The sequence below is a fragment of the Brugia malayi genome (genome assembly GCF_000002995.4).
Source record: "Brugia malayi strain FR3 genome assembly, contig: Bm_v4_ChrX_scaffold_001, whole genome shotgun sequence".
Classification (NCBI taxonomy): domain Eukaryota; kingdom Metazoa; phylum Nematoda; class Chromadorea; order Rhabditida; family Onchocercidae; genus Brugia; species Brugia malayi.
Genome location: NW_025062479.1, coordinates 10,665 through 26,180, shown reverse-complemented (window position 1 = coordinate 26,180; position 15,516 = coordinate 10,665). Strand labels below are relative to the sequence as shown.

General features: G+C 27.2%; 2 protein-coding genes across 2 annotated transcripts; one reads left to right on the top strand and one right to left on the bottom strand.

The window, feature by feature from the left end:
- Nucleotides 1-5,734: 5,734 nt before the first annotated feature.
- Bm6914 (GOLGA7 protein, putative) lies at nucleotides 5,735-7,302 on the top strand (the record flags this gene model as incomplete). The annotated part of the gene is made up of 4 exons (XM_001893920.2): nucleotides 5,735-5,863; nucleotides 6,088-6,225; nucleotides 6,504-6,620; nucleotides 7,207-7,302. The coding sequence occupies 4 exons, from the start codon at nucleotides 5,735-5,737 to the stop codon at nucleotides 7,300-7,302; spliced, it is 480 nt and encodes a 159-aa protein (XP_001893955.2).
- A 1,716-nt stretch (nucleotides 7,303-9,018) lies between these two features.
- On the bottom strand, nucleotides 9,019-9,768 carry Bm17869 (Uncharacterized protein; the record flags this gene model as incomplete). The annotated part of the gene is made up of 2 exons (XM_043073073.1): nucleotides 9,019-9,098; nucleotides 9,657-9,768. The coding sequence occupies 2 exons, from the start codon at nucleotides 9,766-9,768 to the stop codon at nucleotides 9,019-9,021; spliced, it is 192 nt and encodes a 63-aa protein (XP_042929007.1).
- Nucleotides 9,769-15,516: the final 5,748 nt, after the last annotated feature.

Below are 15,516 nucleotides of genomic sequence, written 5' to 3'. Positions count from 1 at the left end.
CATTAATCGGGAGAAAATTGAGGGAAATGATCCAATCCATCCATCACTATCTCTTTTCCTCCTTGTCCTCCTTCCATTTTCTAGCTTTCATCAATTCAACTACAATTTTTATTGATAATTCACTAAATTCATTCATTTTCCATCGTTATTATTTGAGGTGAGCGAGAGAGAAGATGTTATGAGATATATTTGTAGTATGCGCATGTGTCGATGGATAGAGAGGTGGAGCGCTATCTGTCTATTTCCGCTTGAAGCCAAGTCAACAAAACGATTTATCAAATTTTGAGTATGAATTTATCAGTGTAATTATCTTCCTGGATATAATTCCATGGTGATGCATTTAGCTTCGTTTAAATTAGCTAAATTATAGATAAAAATAAAATGGAATATACGTATATTTGAAAAAAACAAAATAAAACAAATAAATAATTATATTTAACCAAAAAGATTAAAATTTTTTATTCATTTTTTTTTTTTTTTAGATATGTAAAAAAGTAAAATGATTGAATTTACGATTTTATTTCAAACTGAAAAAAAAAAAGACTTAATTTCATTAAAAAAAAGAAAAAAATTTACTAAAATGACTAATTTTTCTTTTTTCCTTTTTTCATACCCTCTATTAACGATAATGATTAATAATAATGATAGTAGTAATAACGACGACAATAATAATAATAATAAATAAATAAATATTCATTCACGGTGATAAGTAATGGATACTACAATTGTTTAGTTGTTGATATGATTTAGTCATTTTTCGATTAATTTTTTTTATATAACAAAGCCATGGTAATCTGGAATTTTTTTGAATGAAAAAAAGATTTCATTCAAACCACAAAAAAAAAAAGAAATGACCAATTGGAATTTCTATTACTCAAAACATCAATGCACCTCTTTTTTCCTTTTTTTTTTTCTTACCATAAAGTGCAATTTAGAAATTGTCAAAATTTTCCATTTTTTTTTTCTTGAAACTTTTTTCTTTTGAAAATGATTTCACCAATATTACAGCCATTTCATATATTATCTTCACAACTATTTTTTGACTATAATTGTAATGATTACACTTTTGCTAGCATCACCGCTATTGCTTTTTAGTGGGAAAGCAAAAAGTATATAATAAATTTGGATTTTTTTTCCTTATATTTTCAATTTCGATCAAAATTTTTTAGTCCATCTACGAATTAGATTTCATTGGTAACACGTGAGAAAAGAAAAAAAAAAAAAACCCAACTCTTTTTTTTCGGCAAATTTCATAGCAATGTTTTCTTTTTTTTTTCTTTTGAATCCTTAAAATTTATATTATTAAAATAAAGAGAATAACAGTGAGATTGTCACTTCTCATCAAATATTTAAATTGCATTTCTAAGCGTGCAGCACTGATTAGTACTGATTGAAGTTATTTGAAACAAAAAAGTATTGGAAAAAAAAGTGATAAGTAATAGTGAAAAATTGAACTTCCAATTGTACTATATTGATGATTTTTTTAAATTCATTAGTTAATTTTAAATGCATTGGTACTCCATTGTTTTACGTTTCATTCCCATTAATGATAACATTGGCAATAATTATTCATAAATTAATGACTTATTATTTTTCGTTTTATCTCTTTCTTTTTTTTTTTTTGCAAGTTTATTAATTTCAATAAATTTTCAACTTCTATAAACATCAAATAAGACATATGATAATACCAAAATGAAAGTATGAAGTACTGAAAGAAATTAAACACTTTATTATTTCTTAACTTCCATAAATACTCTAATTGCTTTCATGCAATCTTATTATTTTTTACTGTTAATTTTCTTATTTGGCTAATGCAAGAAGCTTTATCATATTTGATTTTACAATGTCACAAATAAATAATTAATCTGAAATGTGCAAAAAATTGAAAAATTTAAAAAAAAAAATTAATGTCAATAAGAAAAAAAGTTTTATTGTATTATTTTGTATGATATATGAAGCTTAAAAAATTATTCTTTACTTGATGATTACTACTGATAGTACAACAAATTGAAGAAGTTACTTTTTAGTTATTACTCCATCAACATAAATAATTCTAGCCAATTAGATGATAACTAAAAAAAAATGTGTAATTCATCCAACATTTATGAAATTGGCTGTTATTAACAGCTTTTAAAAAATAAATTAAATCATCGATCACTTTACTATCATATTTTTATACGTACAGTAACATTTTTAAATTTTAGAATCAGTTAAGAAAAAGAAATACGCGAGAAAAATTGAAAGAAAAGAGAAAAGTGTAAGTGAAAAAAGAGTAAAGAATAAAGTTGTGAATTTTCAATCAGATATAAATGGATGAAAAAATTGAAAAAGGAAAAAAAAGGAAATTTCAAATATTATAGTCAAATTAAAATGTTATAAGGTGTAACAGTTTTTTTTTTTTTTTTTGCTAACTTTTTCATAACTTTTATTCCACTTCACGACAAAATATGATTGCATTGTAATATGAAAGTTGCATTTGCATGATATTTATTTGCAATTATTTTAACTGATGCAAAAGTTTCATTTTTTAAATTGTTTGTTTTTTTTGTTATTTCATTTGTTTTATATAAAATAACAAAATAGGAAGAATTATGGAAAATATGAATTGAAAAAAAAAAATAATGAAATAAATTTTTTGTTTTAATTATTTGGTAAATTATTAGAAGAATTTTTTTTTTTTTGATTTCATCAACGATATAAATGCAACAAGCATATTTTATATGATTTAATTTAAAATTGATATAACATCTAGCATATGTAGTGAAAGAAATTGAAAATATTTTTTTTTTTTTTAAATTGTCCATTATTACCATTTAACAATTACAATAAATTTTAGCATTTCAGAATTTTTTTATACTGAAAAGTTTTTTATCATTGCTGTAATATCTTCCCATTACAACAGCATAATTTTGCTGATTATACATATCAAAGAGATTTTTAATTGCTTTAATATTATGCGTTTTGTAAATGATAAATCAACTCCTAATCGTAAGTAGAATTTTAATTAATTACATATTTACATACTAAGCTAAAAAAAAAAGAAAAAAATTTTTTTTCTAGCGCAATTTGCTTATGGAGATTTGCTTTCGACTATAATATGTAACATGTTTCTTACTTTGAAATTTAAATATTTAATAATAAAATTGTAAAAAGAAGGCATGAAAAAATTTTCAAAAATTTATGAACTTCTTTTTTAGAAAAAATTGAAAAAAGAAAAGAATAATTTAATAAAAATGTTACATATTTTTTATTGCATAGTATTATCTTAGAGATTTTTGAAATATTATTTTTTGTGAACAAAAAGAAACAAAAAAAAAAAAAAAAAATTTAATTGGCAAAATAACTAATGCAGGATTACTCAATTCACAAATAATGGTGATAAAAATAATTAATGGATAAGCATTTGTGGATAAACAATTATGGCTGGTTTTTTATCTGTTAATTTTTGTTTCAACAATTTCCTATAATTTTTTAAAATTCACTTCAACTTTGAAATTAATTGAATCAAAAAAAACTGAATTAATGTCATATTTTTACTTATCATCTTTCTGCAGTATGAAATATATAACTCTTATTTTTTAATAATTTATCATTCGCTAATAGAAACGTTAAATGCTAAAATTGTTTGAAGAATTCATCCCATATAGAATCAAAATTCATTTATCTCAGTTTAATTGGTGCGATAATAAAATAGCAATGCTAATAAGATGAAAATTTATCTTACACAAATGCAATGTGACTGATACAAAATGGATTTAATTTTTTTTAAAAGCATTTTTCAATTAAATGATTCAGCAAAAAATAAGTATTTCATGTAATTCTAAATAATAAATAGCGCTTCAATCATTTTCCGTTTTTACAACATTCTCTTCTTTTAGTCTTATTGACTACTTTTAATTAATTCTTATACAATTCGTATAAAAATCGCCAAAAACTTTTGTTATCTGCTGTTGTCTATCATTATGAAATTTATTTCGACCAAAAATAATAATCAAAGCATTAATGTCGTCTTAAAATTCCTCTGAAAATTATATAAATGTAATTTAACAGGTTTTTTTGTCAACAGTTCACGGATAACAGTTCATCATGTTGGATATTACAGGAAAATTTGTGTTAACCGAACGACAAATCATCAGTTCAAAATTGACAGCTTTAAAATTATACTAGACACGTATTCTGGAAATGATAAAACCTTAATTACACCAAAGTTCTTTCTTTTCTTTTACTTTTGCCACTTTTAATGATTAGATTGTTAGTTAGGTAAAATTTTGAAGATCTGAGATAATCTGCTGAATGCCTGTTCAGAGGTTTGTTTTTTACCAAGATTATCGACACTCTTCTGTGTAACAGCAAAATAAAGGTAGTATTATAATTAATTAATAGTTTAATCGATTAAAAAAAAAAAAAAAAAAAAAAAAAAAAACTAGAATGACATGGAATTAAATTAGAGGATTACTTGTTAATACCACAAATAATAATAACAAAACAGCACTTTTTTCGTTTTATGAACTTTTAGGAAACTTTTAAGAAAATTTGTTTCTAAGTTTTTTTTCCTTCTGAAACAACTCGAAAGGATAAATCCTGGTAGATTACGATAATTCATTAAAATCAAAAAAAGAAAAAAAAATGCCAACTTGAAATATCTCTCGTAACAATATTTAATTATTATTTAATTTAAATTTCTCGACAATGAATATCTCACCGAATGAATTCCAGGTAAATAAGTTTTATGTTTCCGGAAGGTACAAAGATACTGTCATATATCGGTTTATAAGGTTATACAGTACGATAGTAGGTTAGAAAAATTAAACAAAATGTTAAATTTTAATTTCAACATGACGGTGATATTAGTGGTAGAATTTAAACTTACGAAAAAACTTAAATTATATATATATGTATTTGTAATAACATCAACAATAGAACGTAACGTGTATCAATATGATAAGAGAATTGATTCATATGAACAGAAGAACGGATCACGTATAGTAACATGACAATCCCAATACATCAATATTTCTAATGTAATAGACGAAATAGTTGAACAAACTGATTGCAATTTGTATTTATGTAATAAAAAATTATTTCCACTTAAACTTAATTCTTGAATTCTAGAGATAAAGGTGAAATCCTTGTTCTTAATTTATCTTATGTCAAAGATGTTCAAAATATTACGGATAATTAATCATTTTGTATATGATAATTTGAGTTGTAGCATTTTTTGCACTAATTTGCATCAAATAACATTACCAAAAAATCCAAGATGCAAACGAACTGCTTCCACCAAATAATGACCCCGCGAATTCGTAATATGTCAAAAGGTCAATCAAATTTAGAGGGATAAGAAAACACAGTTTATGTCTTTCATGTTATCAAATATATCAACAAATGAGAAAGAGTAAGGGGTAAAGAAACAAACAATTTTGAGAGTGTGTGAAATGAGAGAAATTAGGAAGGGATGGTAAGACCAGGATAGTGTTTATTTGATGAGTGTTGGTTGTGGCGAAACATTCAGGTTTCGTCTGGATTACGCATTTGATGAACTTCAGGACGATTGCTGAAGGACTTATTTGATGATTTAGAAGAATTCTTGAAGGAACCATGTTAATTTCTTTCAATTTTTCGAATTCACTTCAACATTTTCCGACGTGTCTGTTGACGTTTATGCTCAGTGTTGAGAAGTAACAATTTGATAATGTACGTATGTATTTCCGGTGACAGCTAAACTAATGGAAGGATGAATTCACGAGCTGACGAAGTACGCGTTCTATTGAATACATGCAATAAAATTTTTGTCCAACGTGACTACTCAAAAGGGCTTGGTGTCCAATTTGAAACTACGTTTCCGGTTGCGCTTGAAGGGAAGGCAAGTATTTGATAATATTGTTGGAAGTTTTAAAATGAACGAATAGTCAATTCTCGTGTCCTTCTTTTCCTTTGCTGCACTCATCTCAAGTTGAAGTCTTGAATCACTGCTGTCAAAAAATTGAAATGAAATTAAATTCTTATGACAAAGAACATTGTATTCAAATGGAATAAGCCATCTTTCATTAATTGATTTAGTGAAGAGAAAATGCAGATTTTTTTTAGATCAGTGAACAAGCGTGGGCATATACAATTACGACGTTGAATTCGTACTACACTAAGGCTGAACAAGTTTGTTGCGGAACGATACTCGAAACGTTAACCGGATGCCTTTCATGCTACATTTCTAGGCTTTTCGTAAAGGTTTATTTTTTGTGTTCTACATTTTCGTTTTAAATGAAGGAAGACCACGAAGTTTTATGAAAACATTCCGTGAGTGTGATAAAGTGAGAAGATGAAGTAACTAACATATGTTCTGAAATTCCGAAATGATGCTTAGCTTTAGATTTTGTAGTGAATTAGTTATGAATTTTCCTTTTTTATAAAGGTCCACAGAATCCAAATTTAATCTAGTTTTTTTCTTGAACTTCGTTTTGTTCTTTAAATAATTTTCGTATGTTTTAACAAATGTTTACATGCAGACACAATACGAGAAGTCATTAATGGAAATTAATCGATTTTTGGCAGAGCAAAATACGAATGTTTACCTTCCATCAGGTGTACATTTGACGGATCCCATTCAGCGTGGTCTTCGTGTGGTAAGATACCACTGATTTAAAGTTTTGATATTATAAAATTAATAAGTATACCATAGAGCTGCAAATGCCATAGAAGTTTCAGAAGCACAACTCATAATGAAAGTGAATTTGGGGTAGCGATAGCGATTGGAAAAATCATCGTTGAAAGTGACAAGTTCATATGAGTGACATTTGTCAGGAAGACCGGTAAACTTCTGGGTTTTGCAGCCAGTTTCAGGAACAAGCATTTATTATTTCATAAATTTGAAAATGAAATGAGTTTAAGGCATAAATTGCAATTCTTTGGGACTTACGTAAATTTAATATGCGAAGAGAATAGGTGCGATTTTTTTTTTTTCCTTATGGGACTTCAAAAATTCCAAAATTCCAAGTTGTGTATTCTTTATTTCGCAATAAGTAAAGACAAAATCGGGTTTATTATGGTTTTTGTTTCATGATTTCAGTGGAAAGAATTTTAATCTGTTCTCAGGACCTCATCTATATCAGAATGCGCTTGAAAGTGGTTAATTTTTGAAATAGAGATATGATGTTACTTCATCAAACTCCATAAAAAAATATTTGAACTAAAAATCAAGCGATGTTTCAGTTCGAGCTTAGTTTAATACAAACATCACCATCATTACATCAGGCTGATGTAATTCCAGAAGCAAACTATGCTTTAGGATTGGATGGAACAAAGTAGCGTACGTACGGTTATTAATTATTTGTAATATTATTTGTGTTATCATACAGTTATTTTTTGTCTTCATTCTTTGTACGATTTTCGTTGGCTTGACGGAAGCAGATAGATTGCCTTATACGTATCACATGCGGACTGTTAATATTTGTGTAAGTATTACGAATTTTATCCTTTTATAATCTACTACTCGTACAATGTGTGGATCGTGAAACTTATTTTCTTTTGTTACTTATTTGATTACCATAAGTCTAAAAGGTGAACGAAATGATTTTATTTGATGATTCACATTACAATTCTCTCGAACTGAAAACAAATACATTATACTGGTCATATATTTTCATTTGCATGCAGTTAAAATACGGAAGCGTACTGTGTTCGAGATAAATAAGTGATTGTTTTTTTTTGTTTACAGAATATTTCACGCATTATTTTTGTATCTGTGAAATTGATTGTAAGAAAAAATGTTTCCAAGATTTAAATATTTGATTGTCTTAACTTATATCCGTCGAATTTTGCTATGTTATGTGTTCGTCATTTATAAATGATATATGCATGTGAAATTGCTTTTATTTCATAATTAAAGTTTTTTTATTAGTCTTTTTTTCTAAATGAATTCATGCATAACCTGTTCTGGATTGATTGAGTCGCGGAAATTAAAATTCGTTTTCCAACAGGTTAGATATTTAAAAGATGTTTGGAGGGTAATTTTTCTTTACAGTTTAGTTATGTGACATGGCGGACTCATTTTAACCTCTCTTTTTAAATGATAACTTATTAACTTAAAGAAAATCCAAGTCTTCAGAAGTTCCATTTATTGTTGTTTGCATTTGGTCATTCAACATTTTTCCACTTGCTACGTTGTGAATGTTTTGTCGCTTCATTTCAGTTCTTTTCATCTGTTACATCACTGCTGTATGTGTTATAAAGCTTTGTTCTGTTTTTACATCATGTTTAGAGTCCGCCAAATTCATAGCCTTTGCCGGAATACTTATGTTTGATAGTTTCTGCTAGAATTTAAGTTCATTTTGGCTATGTAAATGTGGTGAATCAACTATTTTAAATATGCAGTCATTTCACTGATTCAGAAAAGGATATTATATTGTAGGATGGAGTTTAGAAGTTGAAAATCTCTTTCAACTAATGCACGCACAAATTCCAATGTGTACAAAAACGTCTACTAATGAGTTTCGGTGGTAATACCTAGAATCCATTATATTATTTAAACGGCCACAGTGGTAGTGGTTTTGCTAATTCAGTTCATTTGACATAATCCCAAAGTATCAAAAAGTTGTTATCATAGCCAACGAAATTATTTTAATTAGTATTGGGAATGAACATAAATGAGTAATGCAGAATTAAAGCAATGAGACGAAAATATATAGCAATTGTCGATAATTTAGTCAGCATGTCTAGTTTCTGGCATAATGTTGTGTACCGGAAGTCAGTAACGTGATTGACTTTATCGAGAGTATCATGAAAACACCGTCAAAATATAGTGTGATTTTCATCTCTTACTTCCCCAAAAGAATAGAATTGGCTTAGAAAGCAATTTGAAATGTTCATAAAGCGTTATATAATTTGCTAAATCTCATTTTTGTTTCTGTACTTTTCAAAGACATTTTTCTGAAAATCATTGTATGAAACCAACACGAAATTTAAGAAATACTCTCCTTTTCAGAGAAAAAGAGTTAACTTTTATATGCATTGAATGTTAAAAGTCTAAAATTCCATCTTTGATGCATTTGAAACATTCGAACGGCAGAGATACGCGGAAGTTTGTAATGAAAATTTTCCATCAGCTGTAATATTTTATGGAAAATAGGTTGAATGTCAGAAATGTAACTATTACATATGATAGATAGGTTGACCAATAACATTAGATTGTATTTGCTTAAAAGTGTTAGAAGACATTCAAAAAAAAAAAAGACAAGAAAGTAAACGAGACATTTGAGTTCATTTGTACTTTATATAGAAACAGTGGAACTTGCTGGCTGTTACTTGCTGAAATTTGCAATGAAATGCAAAGTGGTTGTGAATTATTGTGGTATTAAGGTCTTTTTAAGCGATAATGCAATAATATTTTTATGAAATTCCATAAAAAACAAAAAAAAGGATGAAGACATAAAATTTTAACTTTTTTTGCAAAAAAAAGGAATATTTTTAATAGAAGTGACTAAATTTTGCAACGAGTAATTTCGAATTTAAAAAAGTTTTTGCGTGGTACGGAATTACGGAATTTCATTTGAAATTCAAAAATGTGAAATTTAATGATTGAAATATCATTTGAAATGACGATCAGAAATTGCTAGAATAGTAAGTAGTATATGAGAATATGTTAGCATGTTCAATTGTATTACGCAGAATGGGCAAACATCGTGGGTGGTCGTAGGCAATTCTCATACATTCAAAAGTTGAACTTCGTGTGCGGTCTTTCGGGGAAGCATCTTGTCGCTTTACCACAAATTCCATTCTAAATTCATCAACTAATTTCATCATACGAATTTAGCACCAAAATATCGTCCTTCCTTTATCGCAAGATGCATTAGTCCAACAAGCATGTTTACATGCTGGAAAAATTTTTTGAAATTTGGCTTATTCTTAGTTTACAAATGCAAAGTTATTACATCCGGTGAAATTAAAGAATGAAATGATCGGATTTAGTAATGAAAAGAATCAAGTAATGGATGAACCCTAATATATATTTTTGGTCAAATTTTTCTAGTTTATGCAAATTTTTTCTCTTTTATCGGTTGTGCAAATGTTATATGTTTATTACGATATGAAATCTGCCACTGCACAGTTCGTTACATCAAAAATTCCCTTTACGCTCTCATTTATTCGGCATGCATTAGAGTTACTTTCGATAGCAAGTCTTCCCCTGCTAAACAGTTCAAATTTTGAAAAAATTTTCCACTTAAAAAAAATCGTCTGCTCAGTATTTCATTCAGATAAGAACAGGAAACAATTTTCTTATCAAGATTTGATGAAAAAAATTTAAAATAATCTGTAAACGTCCTATTAATTCGACAATTCATTGTTCTAATAGCTGGAAGTATTATTAAAGCAAAAAAAAAAAAAAAAAATCACCAATGCCTGCTAAATATCGCTTAAAGAATGATGAAATGAGAATGTTTAACATTCTGAGCTCAAAAAATTTATAAATCTATCAAAAACATCTCTCGACGAAAGCTTAAATTTGTGAGTATCGTTTGAGCATCCTATAATTGATCAAATACTTTATTAAACAACTGCGATCAACTGCTTTGTTGAGTTTCTCTCTCATTTCAGTTCAGGTGAACTTTATTTAATATTTAATTTGCATTGTGCTTGGTCTGCAAATATTTTGTCAAGGTATTTGATAATCTATGCCAAAAAGAAAGTTTAATAAATTCACTTTGGAGCAAAATTACAATGTTAAAATTAATAAAATTTGCAATTAGTAAAGATTTGAATTAAATTTCCACCATAAAATTAATTTTAGTTACAAATTTATGTATGAACCTTTAAGAAATTTTGATAATTTATAAAAGTTTTTGTAAATTTAATGCTAAAAAAATTTTTAATTTTGGATACACGTAATTTTATCTAATAAAATCAAGATTAAATGGAATAACTTTAAAAAATGTTGAATAAGTTCACATATTTATATATTGCAAAACAAATTTAATTTTCCTACCTTGCTGGTGTTTTGAAAGCCTTATTTTTACCAAGTTTTATTATCATAAAAAATGGTATTAACTGAGGAATTTCAACCATTTTAAGGCTCAAGCAAACAAGTAAAGCTCATTTGCGATATTGAAATTACATCGATTCCTCATCGGTTTGATTTGTATTTTAAACACAAATTAAAAAAGGTAAGATGTAAAAGTTAATCACTTCATTACACATCGAAATTGTATGTTAATTTACACTGATAATTGCCAAAAACAATTTTCGAGAAGAAGGAAGACTGTCAAACAAAATGTTCAATAAGTTCAAATATTTATTTAATGCAAAATTCAATAAGTTCAAATATTTATTTAATGCAAAATAAATTTGATTCTGCTATCTCTCCTGCATCTTAAAATCTATATATTTCTTTCAGCTAGCATTATTTTCAGTTATTTTTGACAGTGAATTTGGTAAAAATATGAGATTTGGAAACCCGGTAATCAAATTTAGATTTTCTCTGCATTATAAAATTATTTCAGACTTATTTAGCAATGTGCTTGACGTTCCATTTCAAATCGATGTGATCTTTCCTCTTCTGGTTTTGACAGCTATGGTTGTAAAATATCCAAGTAATATTTTGAAACCTTGAGATGATAATGAAATGATTGGTTCCATACCTTTTAACACAGTGACAATAATATTGGTAAAAATATGGATTTCAAGATGCAGAAAGGGTAGCAGAATGAAATTTATTTTGCATCACATAAATATTTCAATTTATTGAACATTTTGATTGAGAGTATATTTTGGGTCGATATGATCTTCCTTCTTTTCAAAAATTGTTTTTGGCAATTATAAGTGTAAATTACTTAAAATATAACTTTGAAGCGAACACACAGTAATGAATCCAAACGAAATGATTCGCAATGCACATATTATATATCTTAATGGACAAGAATCAAAGCTGAAATTTAGCTGATATCAGTATTAGTCATCAGGATTTTGAATCGTTTTAGTGCTCAAACGAATAAGTAAAATTCATTTGCGATATTAAAATTACATCGATTCCTCATCAGTTTGTTGTCTAATTTGTGTTTAAAAAATTTGAAAGCTAATCATTTCATTACTGTATAATCATTTCAAAATTATATTTCAACTATTTTACACTTATAATTGCCAGAAACAATTTGCGAGAAGAAGAAAGATCATATCGACCAAAAATATATTGTCAATCAAGATGCTCAATAGGTTCAAATATTTATGTAATAAAAAGGGACTTTAATTTTGCATAGCCAGGATTTTGAAATCATTTACCGAATTTATGAAATCATTTACCAAATTTATTGTTTCTAATATCTAATATTTATATGGACTGGGAGATTTCAATTGTTTTAGTGCTCGAATCAGTAAGTAAAATTCATTTTTTAAATAAAATTATATTAAAACTTACATATTTACAGTTGTTTTTTGCATTAAAAAAAATCATAATTTGGCACTTTTTCGTTCTAAAAAACTTATAAAATGTTTTATTTGTTATAAAGTGGTGCAATGTTGTTAAAGTTAAGACATTTTTTGAAAATTTGAACAGCTGCGTGAAACTGGATGTAAATTTTAAAACGGCTCTGTATTGGTAAATAAAGGTACAAGGTATGGCACGATATAGTAAATGAATTGAAAAAGCCTTACCAGTACAGGATCAGGTTCTGTTTTCTTTGAATTTCCGTTGGCTACAGCATGGAATTTTACATATATATATATATATATATAAAAGTGATAAGTAACAAATAACAACTTGATTTTGCCTTAGATTCCATTGAGATATTATAGATCCTTTCCCTTCTTGAATCCATGAAGTTTTTTAAATTTCCTTTCGATTTTTTTTTCTTGTGTGTTGATCACTTCCAGCATCGCCGTGAATTATTGCAGCATCTTCTATATAATTAAACTGTAATCATCCGAATCAACGCAATCATAAGTTTCCTTTATCGGTTTAACAAATTCACCTTTAATTTTTCTTCTTCGACGATAATCGATCAATTGTTGCTCTTGCTCCTGTAATGATGCAAAATGATGGGAAATGGTAAAAATTTAAACATTTACATGTAAGTCGACACAATACTTAAGTGACTACATGAAAGAAATAAAGTTTTTATCCATGAAAATTTGATCCAAAATTACTTAAACGCAATTTTTAGCACAAAAATGACTGACATAAGACAACAAGAAAGCCTTGAAATCTAGTACAGCATGATTAGGTAAGACACTAAAAATCGTACCTGATTTTTACCAATTCGGACACATATAATTGATCAAGCTCAATCAGCAATGCTTGTTGCGAATGTGTGTCCAGCTATTCAAATGAATCAAATCGCAGATGCACAAACTTTTCAGGATCAATACAATCAAATCCTGTTTGGATCTAAAACTTCGATGTTATTTTCATGATGCCTCATCTTGCCTTTCAAACTTGTGGATTGCTCTCAAATTTCATTAAATCTTGAAAAAAGATAATTCTTTCAAATTTTTTACTAAAAGCAAAACAGAGAGTCCAATTAGGTCCGGAATAAACCGATCAGTCCAACTCAGTTTTGCAAGCCTAAAGTACACACAAATGAATATACTTTTCAAGGAACCAGTTCGATTATTTCCCATCATTTTGCATAACCCAAAATTTTATTTTTCATTACAAACAGTTTTTAAGTGACACGAATAATAAACTAGCAATTTTTCATGGAATATCAATTCCTGAAGGACCTTTGATATGCTTGATACCACTGTAAATAACAAAAGAATTCTGTTATTGTTGAATCCAAGATCGACCATTAACAAATTCCATCATATTTACAAAGATTTCAATTATATCTGTGACCTAAACAACCTTAACTCTGAAGAATTAAAAAAATGTAATATATAGCTTTATTTTTTTTTATAATTTTTGCAATGTCGCCTGAAAATCAATAGCTTTTTTAATTTAATGCGGAAAAATTTTTAATTTTGCTAAATTCTGTTTTAATTGAATGCCAAAAATGTCATAAAAATATAATTAATAAAAAAAAAAAATACATATTTTTGAACTTTATCTATTATTTAATTTGCATTGTACTTGATCTGCAAACATTTTGTTACGGATATTTGATAATCTATGCCACAAAGAAAGTTTAGTAAATTCACTTTGGAGCAAAATTACAATGTTAAAATTAATAATATTTGCAAATAGTAAAGATTTCAATTTAATTTTGACCAAAAAATTAATTTCAATTGCAAATTTATATATGCACCATTAAAAGATATTGACAATTTGTAAAAGTTTTTTAAATTTAATAAACTATTTTATATGCATAGCACCGGAGCTGGTCATATATAAAGTGATCATTTGATAGTTTAAACAATAAAAAAAACTTTAATAAATAAGTTTTGAACAATATTTAATTAGCGTAGTTATTTCAACTGGTAACGGTTTTAATTCATTTTTAGAATTAAAATTTTTTTTATTTCAAATTAAATCTTACAATTTGTAAGAATTTCTGTATATTAAACAAGGAAATAAATTCTAGTAATATCAAATTTAATTTTAATTAGGTGTGAAAAGCACTTAAAATAGCAATTCATTAAAAAAAACATTCATTTTTTGAACGTAACTGATTATTTTATATGCATTATAAAATTCAAAATTTAATTTTAATTTTTATTAAGTGCTGAATTTGCTAAAAATAGCAATTAATTTAAAGGAAAATAGATATTTAAGATTTAGTTGAATTTGAAATCCTGTTTGTCAGTATGTAAAACTGGAATTTAGAAATTTTTTATGATCAAAAAAGCAGAAAAAGAGTGTTACTCGATGAATGATACACAACATCCTTTTTTGCGTATACATGCAAAGATTACACATTCTCTCCCCACTCACTTCTACTAAAGTATGTTGTTGGTTGGGTAATTAAGACCAGTAGAAAATTCTGCACGCACCCCCCTCATTCTTACTTCATCAGCAATTTTTTTCCTGATCCCTAGGTTTCTTGGTGATAGAGTTCTCCTTTCAAACTAGTGAAAGGGGACCCCCTCTTCCAAACCATGATTATTACCTACATTTTAGTGGTGTGGTCCTGGCGAGAGTCGAACGCTCAACATAGTGATTAAAAGGCCAGCTGCTCTACCGGCTGGGCTATACACCAACTGAACAATCCCAATCGTTTTCAGCCATATTCAACAGTAACATAGATTTTATTAATAAATTAACCAATAGATGTTACAATATTAATAGCCGCAAACTTATCAAGAGATTTTAATGAGTGGAAAAAAAAAAATGCCTTTAAGATACCAAAAATTACCCCAATAGAAACTGATGGTAAAAACTAGAACCAATTTCCTTGTTTAATGTACAAAAACTACTACAAATTTTAAGATTTTGAAAGAATTCAAAATTTAAATTTGAAATAAAATTTATTTTTATTTCTTAAAATGAATTAAAACCATGATTAATTGAAAGTTTTAATCATTTTGCCGATGATTTTTTGCGCAAAACTTATTTACAAAAGCGTATTTTAATATTTAAACTATAAATTGATAATA